The sequence below is a fragment of the Castanea sativa genome, chromosome 7, assembly GCF_040712315.1.
Source record: "Castanea sativa cultivar Marrone di Chiusa Pesio chromosome 7, ASM4071231v1".
Lineage (NCBI taxonomy): Eukaryota > Viridiplantae > Streptophyta > Magnoliopsida > Fagales > Fagaceae > Castanea > Castanea sativa.
The window spans coordinates 6134554-6157431 of NC_134019.1; the positions used below are offsets into that span (position 1 = coordinate 6134554).

Sequence of the window (22878 nt, forward strand, 5' to 3'; positions counted from 1 at the left end):
TATTAAGGTTTTAAATATTTTTTTTTCTATCTTTTAATAAACAAAATGTCCAACGTTTAATTTTTTTTTAAAAATTCATAGTTACCAGGCTAAATATTTTTGGTGTTTAGGTTTTATAAAATTTAAAATAAAACAAAAAATGTATAAAATAAACTAATAAAAAAAAAAGAAAAAAAAGGGAAAACTATATAACACTTACTACAATAAAGAAAAAAAAAAAAAGGAAGAAAGAAAAGAAAGTCAGAATCTAAATTCTACCTAGAAACACGTATGCATTTGGGTTTGAACCAAATTTTCAGATTCATATTATTTCTAGAAAGTAAAATTACAACATGTTATCATTTAAATTATTATACATCATGCATTATATTAATAACAAAACATAAAAACATCAATCTAACATTTTCTAGCGGGGGTGCCCCTATTAGGTCACGCCCTAGGGGGTAAGCCACATATGGTCGCCCCCGTCCCCTTTTATTCAATGAAATGGTATGAAGGGATCATAAAAAGAGTGAATAAGAAGAGCGAGTGTAATTGAGAAACAAGTAGCAACCTTATGACTAGAAAAACAAACTTAATACTATAAAGACATCAAAACAAACTATTGCTTTGCAACAACAGTACTGTCAGGCTTTGATGGATTCTATCAGACATCAAAACAAGTTTTCTTGAACCACCAACACCATCCTTGTTGGGACCGCAATCGCTTGCGGCGCCAGAATTGTTGTATAAGTACAGCTGCTTGGAACAATTGCTCTGGGCCTAATAGTGACAACTGCCATATTTTGTTGAAGTCGTGGGCCATTAGAGCGAAGGCTTCCACTTTTGTGTGGGTTTTGAGGGTTTTTGAAGAAACAGGAAGTATGGATAGGTTGCGCATGTCGTCAGAGGTAGGTTTCATAACCCATTCAAGAAGTTCTTCTCCAAAGTGCTGACCTCTTTCAAGACGCTCAGCACGTCGAGAGTTAGATCCTTCACCATTATTGCTTGTAGAAGTCCATACAATGCCATCTGTAATAAAGAATACCGCATCAATTGGGTCTCCCTCCCTAACAATGTAGCAGTGCTCGTTGTAGAACATTGGTTTAAGAGAGTCACAGATTTTAAGCAACAGTTGATGATGCCCAGCCAACCCACTGTCTTTTATGATTTCCAGCTGATCAAGGGGGAAAAAAATACTATAAGTTTGTGTATACCTAAATTATACCTCTTAATAATTTGGCAATTGAGTTTCACGTAATGCAAATTATCTTAATAATGTTACTATACTTATAATAAATTACATACTAAAAGCATGTCAAGCTTAATGCTTATATTGAGTCATTTAACAGTTCATCGAAAAAAACATTGAGTAATTTGACATAAACACACTGTGTATTAACAAAAATTTCTACAATATCTATATAATTCCCCAAATAATTATTAATAAAAGTAAAGGTGCTAAGAAATATTTAATAATTTATTTTTTAAAAGTATAATGGATATGAGAAAAAATACTTTTAGGTCAGCCTGTTAACTTCTAGTCGATTAACATTGTTTCATTATAGGTACTCTATGAATGAATATAGTAGTTTTCTAGGCATAAAGAATAAATTTTGAATTTGTTTTTTGGTTGTGTTTGTTAACTCTACTTTGTACTAGATTCTAAGAATATATTTTCCCTAACCTCTACAATTAAATCAGAACAGTAATTCTTATAAATAAAAAAAATCAGAACAGCAATCCTTAGAGCTGAGGATTCTCATTCCGCCCACCCGCCCAAGTCACAAGCCATAGCAACCTACTGCTGTCTATGCTGCAAGCCCATACCCATTCACGACTTTTGTGGAAAATTGTTTGTGCATAAATCTCTATAAATTGTTAAGAAATTGTGTAAAATTGTAAATAAATTACAAAAATTATGAAAACTCATATAGATGTTAGGGGAATCACTTCGGCTTTTTTTTTCTTCTTCTCATTTTTGTACAAATTAACGAATTAAAAATGAGTTTTTTGTTATTTTTAGTTATAATTTTTTCGTAGATCTAATTATACTAGCTCTAGCGTTAAAATTTTTTTTCCTTGTGCTTGATCTATTATTTACTAAAATGGTTTACATATCGTAGAAAATTTTAATAATAAAAATAGATTCTCGAAAAGCATAATCAAACACATTTTAATGAGCATAATTATTTTCTCACTTATTTGAGCATTATTTAAAACTTTTCTTTTTGAGATCCATTATTTAAAACTTTATTTCTCCAAACAATGTATTTTGCAAATTTCGTTTGGTTAGAATTTGATATTACTAGAATTTCTATTTTCCAAAACTTACCAAACGTAGCCACGATCGTTCTTATGTACACAGTACACTAGTAAATTTTAAAATCTATATATTCAACATTTTTATTTAATTCTCAAATGAGATTTTATTATCAGATTGAATCTGGTAGGATTTTACTATTAATTTTCAAAAATTAGTCTTTGTCACTATAAAATATATATTAAAGCTAGTAAATACTTGTTTCTAACTGTTATTCAAGACTATAACCAAACGTACCAATGCAAAAGGGAACAGATATTTTTTCATAAGCTATAAAATTACACAACGGTTTTAATAAATTTTTTTATGAGTATAATTACATAAATATATTTGACCATAAAAGATTTTATCAATCGAACTAATTGAAATGCACAGAACTTATAAATTTTAGTTTTAAGGTTAAATGATATTCCTCTATGTTTTATTAACTACTCAATTAGAATATCTTCAAAGTGTAGTACATTGTCACCATGCAAGGGACAAGCAGTTATTTAGCAAATTTATGAAGGTAATGAAACTCACCTCCTTGAGCAGTTTAAAGCAGAAATGGTGGTTGACAGCCCTTCGAAGTTTAGTAGGAAGATCAGGGATAATGGTCTCTACATAAACGTCTTCGTCTGCTTTATAGCTCTTACCTATGTAGTCAATAATCTTGTTCCTTGTTGTTCTCTCAAAGCCGTGGTTGGACATCCACAATTTAAGGTTATATTGTCGTTTTCTCCACTTTTGTTGTTTTGTTGTTCTCCACTCCATGAATATCTGTCGTCCCACTTCTGCTAGTCAGTTCAACTCGCCAAATCTTACTATGTTTAGGCATTAAAACTAATAATATTTTACAATTATACATCTCAATGTTCTACTTCCACACAACTTTTCTTTTTCCATCTTCTCAAAAATAAAAAACCTTTTCTTTTTTCAAAAAAATAAATAAATGAAAAAAAAGAGATGTAGATAGGAAATGGGGTAGAATTTATAGACTTAAACAATCTTGTGGAGGGGAAAACGAAGGGAACAAGATTCAGCCAAAAAATAAAAAAAGGGGTAAAGTACAAGAAAAACCTCATAAATTTATAATTAGGACATATTAAACTCCAGACTTTCAAATGAGATTTGAGACACTTTAATTAAACTCCTAACTTTTATAAATTTACATTTCACATGTGAGGGTGAAATTTTTTTGGAAGGATTTTTGTGTATATTTATGAAAGTGTTGGGTTTAATGAGTCCCATTTAAAAGTGTAAGGTTTAATGTGTCCTAATGATAAAACTATGGTGCCCTTTTTATACTTTCCCCAAAAAGAAAATACTAACTACTCAATCACCAACTTGTGCAATATGCGAAAAAATTCCCTAAGGGTAACAACTAGTTGCTAGCTTGTGGAATATGCAAAAAAAAAAAAAAAACTAACCTATCTAGCTTCTAATGCAGAGAACACAACTTTGTTGATGGAACGTCATTTTCTGGAAGAAGTTATGTTAGTAACCCAAACTTCTTGTAAGATCCTCTTATCCGAATAATCTTATCCTTACATCCCTTCAATTAGTAGTTAAGTTCCAAGTAAAATAGATAGGATTAAATCAGTTACACATGTTGGGATTATGATAGAGTTAGGGCTATGTGTGTAGGGTTGTCCAACCCACTCGGTTACCCAAGCTAAGTGATAAACCCCACTAGATCCGAGCCAATCACAGCCCGACTTGACTACTCTAGTGGTCAGCAGAGGGTCTTTTCCTATAGAAATTAATGGTGCCAAGTCGGTTGCAGGTCTCCTTCCTCAAAACCCAAAATACATGAACTAACTGGAATATATATTAGTTTTCTGGAGAAATTTGCAAGATTTGGCGAGATCTCACCGGATATGATGAGAATTCTGTCAAATTTGGAGAAATCTCACCAGATTTTCACTGATTTTTGCCGTTAACTAGCCTAATTTTCTCTGTTTTCTAGAACCATAACTCCAACCAAATTGACCGGCCACCACTTGTTGAAGGTTCGATCTACCCAGTTTGATCAACCTTTTTGGTTGGCAATGAGTTGAGATATGCTCCACCTGATCAGGTTGGGTCGAGTGTTGCTTGAGCCCGAACCTGATATGACCCAACCCATGGACAACCTTACATGTGTGGCCAATAGAAGGAGAGCTTGAGTTGTATAAAGAGTGCAAGCAACCATAATTTGATATATCTTGAAAAAAAAAAATGCAATTCCATGCTTAGTGCACTTCCTTTCTTTCTTAATATTTCTCTATGGAGTGTGACTATCTTGAATTAAGGCAATTCACATACGATTCCCATATATTTCCATACGCTTTCCACCTATCCCCAATAGAAAAAACAAAGTTCCTAACAAGAAGTATAATAATAGTTTAATTTTGAATATTTATATCATTATTATAAAGTATTATTATACTTATTTTTTGTTAATTCATGCATTTTATATTTGGTTTTAGAATAATATTGAATAATTGATTTTGTGCTTAAAATGAATTTTAATGTGTGAATATGTCTTGTAAACACCCCATTTCATTATGACCTATACCTAAATCCCCTAGTCCTAATGACGAGAAAATCAGTTGCTACCAATATGATTAGCATCATGTGTGGAGCCCAATGAGCATACAAACCCCAAAGTGGCTCAATACAGTTCAAGCCCAAGCCTAACTATGACTCAAGAATCAAGCTCAAGTGCCTAAAAGCCCATTTTTGACCTAATTGGGCCAAGACTTGCAAAAGGTGCGTACATTAGGTATTTGATGCGTACGCACTTAATCTATGGCATACACACCATCTGGACAGAAGCCTCAAATCACTTAACTTCTATTTCGGTGAGATTCTAGGGCAACCAGCCTGATCAACTGACTGCCCAAACGTTTAACCTAATCCTAGATCTCAATTTTTCCTATATAAACCCCCATTTTAACCATCCAAATGGTCCAGATTTTCAATACCTATAGAAACTCTACTGAAATACCTCTAGAAGGGAAAAAAATGTGAGCATTAGATTGATTTTCAGCCATCTTTGGTTAGGAGATAATGTCTTGCTCATTCGTGTTCAAAACTTCTAGTTGGTTCAAATCATTTCTAGCACACCACTTAGGGTCATAAGCTAAACCTGACCGAACCATTCGAATCGTTCCTCCACACATTCAACTGCGGTAGTCGATTTCAGATGAAGGGTTGGTAATTAACATCACTGTAAGTGCCATGAGGAGGAGATATGGATCTTTCCTATGATCCACACTCTTCCTTTTGATTCTTGTTTCTTTTATGTTTTTTCATGTTGTTTTAATGTTTTAATATGTTGCTTTTGTACCATAACATGCTTTTCTTTGGTAGTTTGATTCAAATTCTTCATTTTTCTGCAAATCTGTAAAAAAAAAAAACCTAATATGCCTTAGGATGCATACGCATGGGATAAGATGCATACGCACCAATACCCCTATGTACACATGTTTCAGACGGCTAGGGTTCATCTTTTTTTTGTTTTTTTGGGAATCTATTTGAAGCCCAGATTGGCATGCCAATCTAGGCAGAAACCAGATTTCTTTCATTTACTTTTAATGCCATATTTTACTATCTTTCATTATTTGTTTTATTTGCTTTCACTGTATATATGCTGTCATGTTTGTTTCCTTTTGTATCACATGTGTAATAAATTCAAAATACCCGAAATATCTTATTTTCTTTCATTTCTTGTATCAAACCCTAATGCAGTCTATCTTTTCTGTCTCATTCACTCTCTAATTTTGACTTGATCCTCATAAGGCAACTAAAATATTTAGAAATAATCAATGAAAGCCTTACAATTCATAAAAGCTTAAATACTTTCTAAAAAAATAAAAATCAATAGTCAATTAATATTCAATTCCTTTTGGAATTAGTTGACTATTCAAAGATAAGGAAAGTATCTTGACAAGCTTTAATGTTATTAAAGTAATTGATTTGAACTTAAATAGTAACATAAAAGTTAAGTTGATTCTGTCTTAATTAATCAAATCCCGTTCAAGCCTTAAAAGATGCAAGATCATTGATGACAAATCAAGTCAAATCTAATTTTAATGAAGGGAAGATATCCACACATCAATGAAGACTTCACATCAATTTTAATGATCCCTTTTTGCATAAGACATAACCATCATTTGAGAGAAACTCGCAATCTTGGTTGGTATCCATTTGCATGTGTGCGAGCACATGCATGATTGGGTATACACATGCACATACTTGGATGTTGATGTTTTGACCTCTATCATGTCTGTATGCTAATGATTTGAGCTTGATGCCATGAGTTGTATGATTCTATACATGTCTATGCTTCCATGATCACATGTTTTATCTACTTTCCCTTGCTTGTCACACGTGATACATAGGCTTATACCTAGGCTTTAGATACAACCGCACATCCATTTGGGCCTCTAAGATAGCTTACTTTCCACCAAGTTGAACAATAATATATGAAGGTCACTATAGCTAGGCTGGCTTGGGGTGCCTAACCTCTTCCCATCCTGTACCCTGACTTTGAACCTAGTTTGGTAGAAAGACCTTCATGGAGTCATGTTTTGGTTTTTGGACCTATAACTAAGTGGTACTTCATCTCTTTTTAAGAGACTTCGTATACTCTCAAGCTTGTGCTGGCTTCAAATCTAAAACTTTTTTCAGGGAGATTGAGTGCAACGTATCCCGCCTTCGCGAGAAGATACTGACATGCCGATGTGCCATAAAGGGGGTACAAATCACGGAATTTACATGTCTTTTGTAGAGAATGAAATTAATTCTTGCAAGGAATACTAATGGAATTTATTTTTACAAGGGAGATAATGAAGTTAAAGAAGGTCAGCCTAATTAAATTTGAGTCCAATTGGAGCAAGGAATCAAAAGAGATTTACATCAAATCTAAGTCCAATTTGGATTAGGATTCTAGACTACACAACATTTAGTATTTTGGGCATAACTTTCAACTCTGATATTGATTTTGATGATTCAAGTAGTGCTGGAAAGCTAACTTATAGGGCTAAAACTTTATAGTTTACAAAAAGCCCGATTCTGACTTTAAATGGGCCAAAAATGTTGGTTAAATGAAGTCTAAAAACTAGGGATTCTCTCTAAACAAGAATCCAACTTATAATAAGATTTCTTGGACAATTTAAAGGATCTTTAGGGAAAAACTCAAGAGGTAGCAGCCTTAGAATGAGAATTAGGTTTTCTAAAAGTTTATTTACAAATTTTAGAGTTTTATTTGGTGTAATGACTTGATAGAAGCCTTGCTAAGATAAAGGGTGAAACCTAACTGTTTATTGGTATGTTCATGACAATAATTTTACGGTTTTAGTGCTTATGTTCTTGTGTTTTTTATTGATTTAATTATCTAGAATAGTGATTGTTTATGTATATTCTTTGATTTAGCATAGACTCCGGCATGTTAGATGCTTAAAATTTCTTGTGAATTAATTCACTAGTTTTGTTTTGCCTAAAATGAATCAAATTTATGCAACTAACTTAGAAAACTAATTCTTGATTTCTAATTGCTAAATCATCATACTAAGATCATGTTTCGTATGAATTTTAGTTGAGTTATAAAGTAATATTGTTAAGACTACCGATGGATGTGCTGTGTGTGAATCCTTAAACTTTAGTGTCTTAATATATTGTTGTTTTCCCTCATTCTAAATTTTCTTTACCAAACCCTCAATCAAAATTTCTCTTACATTAAATTTTATTGTTTTTAATTTTTAATTTATCTTGTGGTTTGCTAATAAATTCCTTTTCCTTATGGATTCAACCTCGGACACATTGAAATATTATTTTGTGAATCTTGCACTTGGGAGCATTATTTAAGTCACAACATGGTATTAGAGCAGTCAATCTTGAGATGATCGAATTCATTGCACCGCATCAAAGTTTCATGGAGTTATTGAAATTCAAATGATGATATTCTTTTTGATGGCTTCTCAAGGTCTACAAATTCTTTGCTCTTGACAACACTCCACTACTTCTCATGATTCCCATTGCCTCTTATTATATGGAAGGAGAGGTGTTGAAGTGGTTTCAAGGCGTAGAGGCATCAGGCTTATACAAAACTTGAGTAGATTTCATATGCACCCACAATATTAGTTTTGAACACCAATCCTTCCTGCATCAATGGAGACTACCACCCAAGAATCCAAATGCAAGAGCCTGTGAATTACATGACGGAGAACCAAGAACTAATCCTTGATGCACCCACTCAAGAGTCCACAATTCAAGAATTAGAAATCCAAGTGTCTGTGATCCAAGAATCAAAGATGCCAAAGCTGATAATTCAAATGGTTCAAGAATCACATGAGGTATTGAGAATTCAAAGACAATCCAAGGTCCAAATAACTAATGAGAATTCAAAGACAATCTAAGGCATCAGATGATGTCATGGATGACATTATAAGAAGCTGGTGTAGTTCTTCGACGCGTGGCAGGAGTGTAATGGTGACATCGCTTGTAGGACTTCCAGGTGGCACATGAGAGTGCTTGCAGGGTCGGATGAGGGCCAGATTCTTAGGTTTTTGTAGATCGGCGAACAACAAGGCCTACATGGCGGTGCGTGTGACCATCATCCGATCAAGGAGTTGAGAATCCTTGGCAGCACGTGTGAGGAGAGTCGGAGCCTGTGTCTGTGTGTGGAGGCGTGTGCAGCTGCCGTTTGGGACGAGTTTCTTGGCTTTTGGTCATAGTAGGCCATTGAGCACGTCTGTGTGGTTGATTTTGTCAGGCGAAGGCTACTGGGAGTCGTGCATTGAACAGAGAGATTGCCGCTACATCACAAGTCCAATTGGATATTGGGGTAAGGGTTCAACTGTAGGTTGGTATTAGGTACTGTGATTCCTTTTACTTGCAATCGCTTGTTTTGATAATAGTGGATTCTCGGGAGTGGTGACTTTAAATTCACCCAATGGGGTTTTGCCTTGGTGGTTTTCTCCATTTGTAAACAAATCACTTGTGTCAAATTTATTTTCCGCTGCATTTAACTTAGTTGATGATTTGTTTGTGCTACCACACTTATTGCATGTAATTGAATCTAATTAATTCACTTGGCTGATTAATTTATCAAAGAGGTCAATACATTTTTGGCTTATCATAAAGCAATAATAACATACCAAAGATAGAAATTCCAAGTGCAGAAAAGTTTTTACAAAAAAAGAAGTGAAAGGAAAGGATTGGGCACAAACCTGCAAGTTTCCAATGAAATAAAGAAATAATAACAGACCAAAGATAGAAATTCCAAGTGCAAAGATGTTTTCCCATATGTAGCTACTTGTTTGGAGGTTTGACCCAAAAGAACTGCAAAATGCCACAACTATAATGTATGAGACACTAAGCTTAAAAATTTCTAACTAAAATCTAAAAAATGAGAATTCTCGAAATTTTAGGGGAAATGTATAAGTTAAAGATAAAATGAAAGATCTATACTTGGGCATTCAAAGTAAGAAAGTAGGGTCAAGATCACATGTTTATGGCTTTTGGACAAATAGGAACTCCAACCCCATACATAAGCGTAGTGGTTAATTAAGGATGGGGTTGAAGCCCATTACATCCATGAGAGAAGGAAGCATGACTGTGACACAATTAGAGGAAATTAAGGAAAGAATGAAAGCGAAAAGAAGACAATGGCTACAAACTTCCCTTATATCTTTTTATCGGATGTGAATTTTGACAAATCCACCATTTGATTGCATTTTCTTATTATGTCCTCAATGCTTGTAAACTTTTAAGAAGATTAAAAATCAATAACTATATCAATAATTAAATGTTTAAAATTCAAATTTTTATAATCTTAAATTATGCATAAAATTTTTTTATGGATTGAATAATAAATAACATCTTATTTGAACGAAATATGACATATATGTTAAGAACATGAATATTGGCTTTTGATACTGTAATGTAAATAGTGGTAATGAAGGTTGAAGTATCTATTCACTATACAAGACAATCTTGACAATGCAAGAATGAAGGCTCAGTCATGTGAGACTGACAATCAGGAAAAAAAAAACACTTAGAAGACTCTTAAAAGACTCTCGGTCCACTGATAGCCTATTACAAAATTTTCGAGATTTGCTTCTGGATTGTTTGCTTGCGGCACTAAAGGCTGGTTCAGCAATTGCAGCAAAAGTGGTAAGCTAGGATACATTGTCTATTATTTGTGCTGGAGATCTTGTGACTTAGGGCCCGTTTGGTTTAGTGATGTCTCAATTTTCACAACTCAGTTTTCACAACTCATAACTTAAACCCAAAACTCTTAACTCTGTTCTCAAACCTCAACTTCCCTCAAAAATTGCAAAACACATGTTTGGACGCATTCTCAGTTACATATCTCTACCACTTTTTGCTAAAATCATGGACCCCACCCACTGACCGTACCCAGTATTATTACTGTTGCTACCCGTGCTTTATTAACAAAAAATCTTCCTCCCCTTTCTCTACTACATATCTCTCTTTCTCTGTCTCTTCCCCTTTGTTTCTCTGACTCTCTCTTTTCTATAAATTTTTTTTGGTCTCTCTCTTTCTCTGTCTCTCCCCTCTTCACTCTATATTTGATTTTTTTTTTTCCACTCATCTCCATTTCTTTCTTAGCTTTCTCTGTCTCTCCCCTTTTCAATCTGTATTTGATTTTTTTTCTTTCTTCTTAGTTTCTTTCTTAGCTATTTTTGGTTGGTTTGAATTGGTGGAGATCGGGTTATGGGTCACGGTGGAGATCAGGTTTGAGATTGGGTTTTTGGGTTTCAGTTGGTGTTTTGTTGCGGTGGGTTGCTATGGCGGCGCTGGGTGGGGTTGGGTTTGTGTTTCGGCGGAGATTGGTTGTGGTAGTGCTGGGTTTGTGTTTCGGTGTTGTTTTGTTGCGGTGGGTTGCTGTGGTGGCGCTGGGTTTGTGTTTCGGCGGAGATCGGGTTGTGGCGGGGCTAGGTTTGTGTTTCGGTGGAGATCGATTGTGGTGGTGCTAGGTTTGGGTTTCGGTGGTGTTTTGTTGCGGTGGGTTGTTGTGGCGGCACTGGGTGGGGCTAGGTTTGTGTTTCGGCGGAGATCGGTTGTGGTGGTGCTGGGTTTGTGTTTCGGTGGAGTTCGGTTGTGGTGGTGCTGGGTTTGTGTTTTGGTGGAGTTCAGTTGTGGTGGCGTTGGGTGGGCTGGATTTGTGTTTCGGTGGTGTTTTGTTATGGTGGTGCTGTGGCGGAGCTGGATTTGAAGTGGTGGTTCTGTGGTTGTTTGCAACGGTAATACCAAAAAGCACTGAACGGAGTTTGAATATTTACCTTAGTGCCACTGAGTTACGTATCTCAGTTTTTGAAAACACCATATTTGTGTTTTGTGTTTCCATCACTCTAACTCAAAATTTGTGAGTTTTGAGTGATGGAAATCCAAGCTGAAAATCAAGCCAAACAACCAAACTGGTGTGGGTCCCACGTTTTTTAATCACTGAGTCATGAATTTTGAGTGATATCACTCAAAACAAGCCTAAACCAAACAGGCTCTTAGTTTCTATCTCAAAAATCTTTATGGGTAATTATTGTATGGGTTACAATCGAACCCAACATGTTTTTTAAAGTGATATTTTTGAAGTTGGTTATATGAATTTAGGTAAGTTGATTCAGTTATAGAATAGTCATAATTTTTAGTTCTTTATTGAATCACTTTCTTTGTATACTTGACTTATATTAAAATTTTTTATTGTAGATGAAAATACTAACAAAATTACTTGCCAACTTGAAGTTTGATTCTTGAGGTACAATTTATATTAAATATTTATTTATTTTTCTTTACCTAATATGTTATGTTCTATTCTTAAAACTTTTTTTGTTTATTTATCTTTCTAAATAAGTTAACTTTATTATTATTTCACATGCAATAAGAAGAGGCACAACTAATAAGGTTGATAACTTGACAAAGTTCACAAACATTAGCATTTTCTTTAAGTTATTTTATGGTGATGATATCATTACTCATTAGTGAACTTTGGATTGTGTAAACTTAGAAATCAATGTATTAGTTAAGTTTTGTTTAAACTGTTTTTGTTTTTGGTTCTCTTTTTTTCTTTTTCCTATTTTAGTTACTTGCGATCTCTTATTAGTATTGAAAAGAACTAGAAAGACAAAAATAATATGATCATATTATTATTATTATTATTGCATGTTAAAAACTACTAGTTAACTTATAATCTGATTAATCTGACTTGCTTGCAAACTGTTTAAGTTCGATTTTTACCCGAACAGGACCTTTTCACCTTACTTGACCCTTATGGATACATTAGATTATAAAATACTTAATATATATATCTTGAGTTGTGCTTAAAGTACTATTTTATAGTACTACAAAGACATATATATATCTATATTAGGAATATAATATAGCCAAAGAAAAATAAAATACCAAAGCATCTCCAGATAAAAGCAAACCATAATTCTATTAGTAGCAAACTTAAAAAATCCTGTGAACTTCTAGGATGATCCAAATCTATGAAAATTTGTTAAGAACTCAATTCATGGTTCAAGTATTTCTTCCTATTGTGATCCCAATGTTCATTAGGAAATTCTATTCTACTTGACGATTTTACCATGTAAGAAATATAGAGTAGAAATTAATGATATTTTTCTTTAATGAGATCGTTAATAAAACTAGGAGAAACTAATAACTATTGGAAAATATTATAGGTATTACAAGTTTGGGTAAATTGCAAATTACACTCCTAAAGTTTGGGTAATTGGATTTTATACCCTGAAGTTTCAGAATTTGAATTTTACCTCCTATGTTTTAGAAGTGTTTGGATTTTATTCCGTAAAGTTTTGAGGTGTTTGGATTTAATACCTTAAAGTTTCAAAATTTGAGGGTGTAAAATCCAAACAACCCTAAATTTAGAGAGTAATCTAAGTTCTGAAACGTCAGGGTATAAAATTCAAATGCCCAAAACCTCAGGGGGTAAAATCCAAATTCTGAAATTTCAGGGTATAAAATCCAATCACCCCCAAACTTTAGGGGTGTAATTTGCATTTACCCTACAAGTTTTATTACATATAATATAACTTACAAACTTATATGCTAATGAATGTGATTGGTAGGCTTTAACCACCTCATAACTGAATATTTGAATTACATTTTTATTATTGGTGACACATCAATTTGTATGGTTAATGTAGTAAACTTGTAGTACATATTGCATGTAGCACTGCTCGTTACTATTTTAGCTTCAATTGTGTGCAAACAACAAATTTAAGAATAGATTAAAAAGCCATAAACCTTGTAACTTTAAACAATGTTATATCACTCAATATTTTTAATTGAATGCAAATTTTAACAAATCCACTGAACCATCTTTGGATTACATTATTTTTATAAATTCTTCATGCTTATAAAAATTCAAAGTGATCAAAGATCAAAAGTCATGTCATTAATCAATTATTTAAAATCAAGTTTTTTTTGTTTAAAATAATGCATAAAATATAAATTTATTAATCGAATAATAAATAACATTTGATTAATATGAAAATTGATATGCATATTAAGAACATATAGAACCTATAATCCAACAATGAAATTTTTAGAATATGAATTTAATAATAAATTATTAAGTAGCGTAATATTTTTAAAATTACATCATGCATAACTTGGACGACATAGATAGTGGACTTAAATATTTTGATATGGAATAGGAAAGGGTGTATCATGTGCAAACCTTAGATTTCGCATGCCCCACCAGAAACAGTAAAATGCTTTTGGCAGAAAACCCGTGGACTCTAAGCTTCCAGATCGACGGGCTTCAAGAAATATTCCAAAATCAAAGGTACTTGGATTTGGTGGATCAATAGGGCAGAAATCATCTAAAAAAGAGAGCTTTCTAAAACTGTGGTCACAGTTAAAAGAAATTTCAACCCCATCACTATGAATTTCACGAGCCTTGTGCCAGCAAGCTGCTAGTCGTTGGGTAGAGAAAAAGTACCAAAAGGCTCCCAATACCTAATCGATAAGATTATCATTATAAATTAGTAAATTTATCAGATATCGTAACCAAAGGTTAATAACCGTTACAACTTACAACTATAACAATAAGAGAAAAAGAGAACTGTATGGATATGAAACTACTACTTAAAATATTCTCCCTTTCAAAAAAAAAAAAAAAATTTCTCAATAAGCGAATCGAGATGCTTTTCTAAACTTTACAAACGGATGGAAACATACTTCGCATAGATTAGGCACAAAGGCATCCAAAGCACAGGGACGGGATGTGCGTACTTGGAGCCTTCACAAGTATGGATCACACCAAACAAGCCCATAGAAGCTCATACAGACAATCTTGAAAAAAAAAAAAAAAAAATTAAATCCCACAAAAGGGTATTGCCAAATGGTGAGATGCAAGGTTCCCATAGACAGTAGTGCAAGCTAAGTTCTAAAAAATGAGCATACAAGGTTGAGATGTGGTTCTTATGAATGGCATAGATCTATGGATGACATGTTGATGAAGAAAAAGTCCATAAGGCAAAAGAGAGCAAATGGGACTTGTTTGTACTTTGTTGCCTATCAAGAGGCAAAGATTCACAGGTAAGGGGAAAGATTGTTGGGTATACATATATAAATGAAGTCTTATATTGAATAATAATGAGAATGGTGAGTGGTTAATATAACATAATTAGGTCCATACTCATTGGTTTAAGCTAGCCTTTTGAGTAAAGTGTTGCCCCTATATATATATATATATATATATATATATATATATATATATATATGTTGTATTAACTACCCTTTTTGAGATTCTCAAAAAAAAAAAACTTTTCATTTGGAAGCTTTCCAAGGTATGATCTCCCCAACACAACTCTTACATGAGATAGCACCTTCTAAGTTTTGATGTCTTAATTAGCATTCTTGAGGTATTTTTTCAAAAAAATTAATCAAGGTAATTCTAAAAATTAATAAAATGAAACATTCGTAATTTTTATTTTTCTTTCTTTTTTGGATATTTCTTCAATATATGATTTTGATTTAGCAATGTTGGTTGGTTTAGATTTTTTTGAGAAGAAGGTTGATTTGGAATTTAAATGTTAAGAAAGACAACAATACATTGATAAAAGAATCAACATTTGCGAAGATTAAAAATAAAGAATATGAAATTACTACGTAAGCAAACTTACATGACCAGCAAGGATGTATAGAAATAAATTCAATGAAGCTGTGATCCATTGGGAAGCCTTATTAGATTTCTCTGCGCGTTTGAGTTCCTTCCAGTATCGGTAGATTTGGAAAACTCTTGGCCCATATTGCAAAAGAATTACAGAGTTCAAGATTGTTGTACTTGAAGATTTTGTCCGTCTCATCTCTGAAAATATGCTTGGCATTACCACCTGAATGGATTACAACAATTTTTGTTTTTAGAGTCAATGGATATAATCTAATTATGTGTAGGACGGTGATAATTTAAAGAAAATAGTAATTATGTGTGTATTAGCAAATTTTCAAATTCACATTTTGATTTATTACTAATCTATTTGAAGTTTTTTTATTAAAGGAAAATATTTTTGTTGTAAAATAAAAGTAACTTAATATTCCTTATCCAAGAAAAAATTTAGTATTTTTTGTCTGTTGAAAATTACGTGTTAGATCTTTATAATATAGGCAGTTAGGTACTGCTATCAAGAAATAGGAATTAGAAACATTGGCATTGTTGTCAAAATCGCGATTTAGATTGTAGGATTGCACAATTTTACGATCGTGCCTCACCAAAACGTTTAGAATCGTACGTAGTAGGATCGTAAAAATGGTAAGAATGTAAGTAGGATTGTGCAGGATCATATGAGATCCTACCGATCTTACCAAAACATGTACTTTTGGAATTCATATTTATAATTAGCTAGTTTACCTCAGAATCTGAATTTTATTTTGGATTTCAAATTGTAATAAGCTAATTTTCATTTGCTAACTAGCTTAACTTATTTTGGATTTAGAACTTAGAAACTAGAAATATTTTCAATATGTGTCGATAATATCTTGGTACTTAGTTGCTAATTAAACATGTACTAAAATTTTTAGATATATTGTGTTAAAACTTAAATATATTTGTTTTGTTAGTATAGACGTAACGATGTAAGACATGCAAATTACATCATATGATGCAAATCTTTGTTTTTTAATGGATGAATTCATATTTTACGTGATTACTCTACATATAAAGTCATTATCAATGTATTTTTTTTGCTTAAAATCTGAAAATAAGTAGGATCTTACGATCTACGATTCTACCTACCTCCCACGATCTTACGTAGGATCTTGATTTTGATAACCTTGAACATTGGTACAGTGTGACTATATTTGAAGTAGTGATGATGCCATAAATTATTTCATGGGGTCGAATATAAATATAATAATTAGTATTTTTTTTCTTTGAATACATTGTATTCCTACTATGTGTAGTTGGATATGTAACATTGTGCTATAAACAAAGATCAAAATATAAATCAAGTATTTTATTATCCAAATGTGTACTACATAAAATATACCTATTAAACATCAACAAACTTGAGTCAAGAATCAAGATTGACAAAATAGATTCAATATCTTTAATTTATCTTTAATCAACTATCATTTTTATGAGAAGGAAGCTCAATTCTTTTTCTTTTTTCCATTTTATTTTAATATATATTCATTATAAATTTATGAATACCGAATTATTAGTATATATATGCAACTCATCAACAGTATATCGGATCATGACTTTATTCAAATTAATATTAGAAACCATAGACTTTGATATAAAATTTATATAATCAAACAAATAATTTTATGGATAAATTATACCTCTGGCCCTTGAAATTTTGTGTAATTTTAATTTTGGTCCTTCAAAATTAAAATGTTTTGGTTTGGTCCCTAAAATTTAAGGTAAGTTCGATTTATATCCCTTAAATATGAGATTGGTTCAATTTTGGTTCCTTAAATATTTTGTTGATTCGTCTTGGTCCCTCAGAAATGGGGTGCCTCAACCCCCATTAGTAATGTATAAAAAATGGAGAGACCAAATTGTTTCATTTTAAAATTTTAGGGACCAAATTAGAACTTTTTAAATTGCAAGGACCAAAAACACCAAATTTCAGTAACCGAAAGTATCATTTAGTCATAAGTATAAATATCTAATAATTTAAAATATAAAATTGGACTACACACACGCACACACATATATATATATAATTAATATCTATTTAGGAATTAAATAAATGGCGGGGGGGGGGGGGGGAGAGAGGATTGTGGGTGGTACCTATAGTGGCTCCGCCATTGGTTTGATAATTTTTTTTTTTTGAGAAGACCATTGCTTTGATAGTTGAAAGATATTTTATAATAGTTTTTGGGTTAAAAGATTGTAAAGTTATGATTTTTACATAATATTTATGTTGTCTGTATTTCATGACAAAAAGTGTTGCAATCTCATTAATTTATTTCCTTATATTTTGTGGAATTTAATTGTAATGAGTTTAGTATTAAGTTGGTTTAGATTTCTCAAGACAGTTGATCTCACGACTTGCTCATGACTGGCTTGGGACTGTAGCACCCGCGAAAGGCCATGTGAGGAGCACTTGAGAAAGTTCAATAGTCAGTTTGTTTTGCGAATCACTCGTAACTTGGCCAACTCGCGAGATACATTGACTAGCTGGATTTAAGTGTGACTTTCCAAATCTTCACCCACACTATACCTTCATTACTCACAAAATTGTGAGGAGGCTATTAGAGAGAAAACCCTAGAGATTGGTTTCCACAACACCCACCTCTTAGAGAGAGCTACTCATCCTTAAGTGAAAATTCCTATATAGTCTCTTCTCCTCCCCTCTCCCACTGTTATACCTTGAGAGGAGTTTATACTCAAATACAACCCACACCTATTTAGAGTGTAGAGAGTATTTTGGAGTTTGGGAAACATTGGGTCTTTGCCAAAATAAGCCGGTAAGGCTTGGCGGTACAATCAGACGATATTGTGGGATTTAGGAAGCTAGTGAAGACAAGACTTAGTGAAGTTCGTTGGTAGCTGGAGTTTGGAGGGCTCAAGTGCTTTGGGTAGATTAGGCTTGGAGGGTCTTTTTGTTTATCCTTGTACTCTAACTTATTCACTAGTGGATCATTTTAGCTTGGAGGGCTACAGAGAGGTTTATACACTAAGTTATTCGGTTTTCCTCTTTGATAACACATCGCGTGTTATCTTGGACTTGAGTTTCTTTTTCCTATTGCCTTTACATATTTGCCTTGCACTTATATGTTCATCCATACAATTGTTGAGTGTTTTAATTAATTAATTTGATAATTACGTATATTTCTCATTAAGTGTGTTTAAATTAAAATTAATCAAGCCTTAATTAAAATTGGGGGTCTTAATTAGCTCTAGCATTTAGATTATCGAGCTTTCAAAGATACACATGCGTGTGACTTTAAGAGTTTGTATTTTATTGATAATAATAAAAAATTATTATCGAAAATATGTTTGATTGTAAATGCTTGTATATGTAATCATGAAATTTGGTTAAATTTTTTGTAATTAATTTCCAGTTTAAGCAAATGTTCTTAGAGTATTTCTAACTTGGTACTTCAAATTAATAAAAACAAGTCATTTAAGAAAATAATATAACATAAATACAAAAAGTCAACTGGTAAATTTAATTTTTGCATTAGATGTAATTTTTTGGCTTTGGATTACTAGCTCAGTTTTTTTTTTTTTTTTTTTTTTTTAATTTGGAGGGGGATTACTAGCTCAGTTGTATTCCCTTATGAGCATTTGATGTATTTTTATTTGCTTTGAAGTACTAGCTTATGTTTTTGAGGTCGGACTGAAGTTCAACCAAGGTTAACCCATGAAAAAGTCAATAAAAAAAATAATTCAATTACATAAAATAAATAAATAAATATATTAATAGCTAAAACTTAGAGAAAATTCAATTAGATTTTAATTGAATTCTCAATTTTACACTATTTGTTCCATTCAAATTTTTATGTTGTACCAAGTAAATTATTAAGTGTAAAAATCGAAGAGTCCAAATCCAATTAGATTCTAAATTGGATTTTAATTAGAGTCTAATTTTCCACTACGTGTTCATCTTAAGTTTTTAATTTTTGTGACAAGTGAATTATTGAGTACAAAAACCGAAGAGTTTAAAACCAATTAAATTTTATATCATATATATATATAATGAGAAATTATTACATATTTTAAAAATGTATGGTTTAAAAAAAGTATAAGTTAATACCATGTATAATATAATTATGATTTTTTTAATTGTACCTATACATAAACACAGGGCTATATACTAGTTAATAATAGTTTGCTATATAAAGATACAACAAGCTAATTTGCCTTAATGGTTAATGTGTCAGCCTGGCCTCCAGTTTCCACTTAACCCGGTTGAACAAATTGGTCTGGTCTGATTATGAAAACAATGCTTAATTATGAGTACTCAAAATTTTTTTGAAGGCTTACGTCAAAAAAGAAAAAAGAAGAAGAAGAAGTATATATATAAAAAGTCTTTTTTTGTTAGTTCCAAATTACTAGAAAAATACGTGAAAACAGTATTTTCCAACTTACAATGTAGATAAAGTCTCCCTTACCTGTGGAATAGGCAGAATAACTAGAACGTTGAACATGATGGAAAATAAGTGCCTTCGACCATTTTCCCAACATGTAGTATTTGCCTTCGACCCTCGCTTCATGTAGGATTTCACTACAAAATGCACTAGGTAAACGGCATCGGTGACCGATCGCGAAACAATAGCTATGGTCCACAACACTTTGTTTAACTCAATGCACTTTTTGTCTTCTTTGATCACGGGAACGTAAAAGAACAAGGGATCCAGTGATACTGCAATCGCGCGAAAGAATACAAGTATTTCTTCATACCATTTAAGGAACAAACCTACCAATGCCTCAAATGTTGACTTTTTTTTTTGAGAGCCCACAAATGTTGACTTTGAAACAATTTCAACAACTTTTCTCTGACGAGATTGCCCCTCGGTATCCTTATTTTCATATCCGACCAAAGACCTGGCAAACATAAAAATTAGAGGTTGCCTTAAAAAAAAAAGAAAAAAAAAGAAAAAGAAAAAAGAAGAAGCTAAAACTATCAGATATTCTGTATTAGGATCTTCTTTCTTTCTTTTTTTAATTTTTTTTTAATTATGTATTAAAACTGAGTTACGTCGACTTTGTACACCTTAAACTAATATAAGCTAACCTTACTAAACTTTTAACCTATAACGTGTGTTCTATAATGATGGTTCTTTATCATTAAGCTAAAATTTCAATTAGTTTTTAGTGTAAGTGAAGATCGAACTTTAAATTTTTTATTCAATAATAAGAGATTTTACCGATTAACTTAATTAAAATCCACTATTTATTAAAAATTAAAACATCTCTATCATTAATTCTATTTACAAGAAAACTAGATTTTTATTACAAAGTACATGCACACTGCTTTCTCTCTATTTAAAAAAAAAAAAAAAAAGGTTTGGAATGGAATTCCTCATATTTAAAAAGTTTGGGATTGGAAAGAGGCTAATCCATCCCAAACCTAACCAATTACCACTCTTATGCACATATGAAGTTGAATTAGTGGAACCATATATATGTTTTCTTTCCAGACTCCCACTCTTTTGCACAAGATGATTGAAGCGCATTATTTTGGAATTTTACAGAGCAATTAGCATTAATAATATGTTGAATCAAAGAAAATATTATAATAATTTAATTCAAATTGAATAATAAAAATTACTTTGAATTAACTTGGCAAAAGCATATTTAAATTTGAATTTTTATCAATACTTCTGGTAATAAATAGCATAACGCTGCAGCATTTTCTTCTTTGCTAAACATTTCTATCAGCAGTCAATTACTTGGTCTTCCAATCATGGTTCAACTTTTGGACTATTATGCTTTGGGGATTCTGCTCTCTAGCCGGTTAATTGTTTTTCAATTTTGAGTAAGGTCAAAATTATTCATATGCACTTATTCACTATTTAATTCAAATGATTTTGTTTTGTATGCATCTAATTCGACCCGACCCACTTATATTTAATATATATTTAAATTTTAATAAATATTTAAAAATATTTTTATTTATTTATTTTTACCCCTGTTTTCAAATAAAACCCAAATCTTTAGTTCTCCTCTTATAATTTGTGTTATTTGGTGTTATACGTAGTAGTATTTAGTTATAAATTTGCTCTTATTTGTAGTGATAGTGTTCTAATTCTCAATTTAATGTTAATAATAGCAACTAAAAAAAAACTGTCCAAACCATGAGTCCAACCCGATTCACATGGGTTCGGTTGGATCCCTGTGATGGATTGAATAAGATTGAATTTTTGTAACCCACCACGATGGATTAAGTTAAGAAAATCCTTCAACCCAACCAATACATATCACTAGTCACTAGTAAATACTAGTGGAAAACAGAATAGAGCAGACATACAAAATCTTCTTCAAAAATGTTTTAGCTGAGAGCCTAATCATAACCAATTTATTTATTAAAGAAAACGACAACAATTTAGAACTAAATTTGTTAGACTATTGGCCAAAAGAAGAAAAAAAAAGTTTTTTTTTTGATAAGCAGAAAAAAGAAGAAGTTATTGTTAGCACTAAAGTAGAGAAAAAGAAACTACCTTTTGTCGTTGTCTTGCGATGGGCTAAGATAATTCATACCTAAAGCTTGTCGATGATCCAACCTCCAAAACAAAGAACCAATCTCTGAACTATGCTTGCACAACCCAACGAGCTTTACAAAAAAAAGGTATGAATTTTGATCCCTGGAGAAGTGTAAAACAGAGATTAGACAATACTAACAAATTTTCATTATTTCAAAGTGCAACAATACTAATGAAAAACAAGGCTATTGACCTAATTGTTCAAAAATATAATAAAAGTAAACAACAAGTATTTATAAATATTTTTTTTGGAGTTATAAATAGCATCACAAAATATATATCTCCTTAATGGGTGGTTGAAAATATAGTGAAGTTGGGTAAATGGAACGAATACTTGTTCAAGAAAAAAAAAAAAAAAAAGGTAACCCCTTATTGAGAAAGAGAATGTGTTATTGAACCTGATCACAAACTCAAGTAGCATGCATTTTACAAGGCAGAACAAGGGGAAAGGGAATTTGGACAAAGCAAAGAGTAGCAGAAACTGGCTTTCTTATAGAATTTTAAGAGCAGCGGAGGTGTAGAAGCAGCTGCAAGTAATAAATAAGAGTAAGACCTGTCATCGTGATCTTAATTGGTGAGTAATATGAACCATTCACACTGGTCAATCTGTCAAGTCTTCCTATGTTTGTCTTTTTCACCAACCGATAAAATATGGATGGAAAGGCATGGAGCTAGGATTTAATGGAGGGGCCAACGTATGAATTTTCTATTTTAAGGAAAATTCAAATTAGTATTTATTTAATATTAACAAAATATCATAAAATGAAAAGATACAAAATAATTGTTTTTTTTATATACAAAATATTTAGTTACTATTAGATATCAGATTTGCAACTATAATGAATTATTCAAGACTTAAACCAGATAATTATTTATCACAAGATTTGCATGGATAAACATAT

At 32.1% G+C, this 22878-nt stretch overlaps 1 protein-coding gene across 3 annotated transcripts; it reads right to left on the reverse strand.

Moving 5' to 3' along the window:
• Positions 1–275: 275 nt before the first annotated feature.
• LOC142642926 (cyclic nucleotide-gated ion channel 1-like) lies at positions 276–22507 on the reverse strand. 3 transcript variants are annotated; one of them, XM_075817372.1, is made up of 9 exons: positions 22375–22505; positions 21935–22078; positions 20233–20318; positions 19886–20202; positions 15442–15651; positions 13992–14272; positions 9499–9610; positions 2825–3061; positions 276–1156 (listed from the first exon to the last, which is right to left on the reverse strand). In XM_075817372.1, the coding sequence occupies exons 1-9, from the start codon at positions 22395–22397 to the stop codon at positions 647–649; spliced, it is 1920 nt and encodes a 639-aa protein (XP_075673487.1). In that variant the 5' UTR covers positions 22398–22505; the 3' UTR covers positions 276–646. The 3 variants fall into 3 exon arrangements, with proteins under 3 accessions (XP_075673487.1, XP_075673486.1, XP_075673488.1); XM_075817371.1 differs by having other exon boundaries at positions 19886–20318; positions 22375–22504; XM_075817373.1 differs by lacking the exon at positions 2825–3061 and having other exon boundaries at positions 19886–20318; positions 22375–22507.
• Positions 22508–22878: the final 371 nt, after the last annotated feature.

Bases quoted from the DNA above. Each gene is read 5' to 3' on its own strand.
- LOC142642926 (XM_075817371.1), bottom strand. From the start codon at position 22,397: ATGCTACTTGAGTTTGTGATCAG. The intron at 22,079-22,374 runs GTTCAATAACAC...ACACTTCTCCAG, and splicing joins CTACTTGAGTTTGTGATCAG to GGATCAAAATTCATACCTTT. The intron at 20,319-21,934 runs GTAGTTTCTTTT...TATGTTTGCCAG, and splicing joins TCGCAAGACAACGACAAAAG to GTCTTTGGTCGGATATGAAA.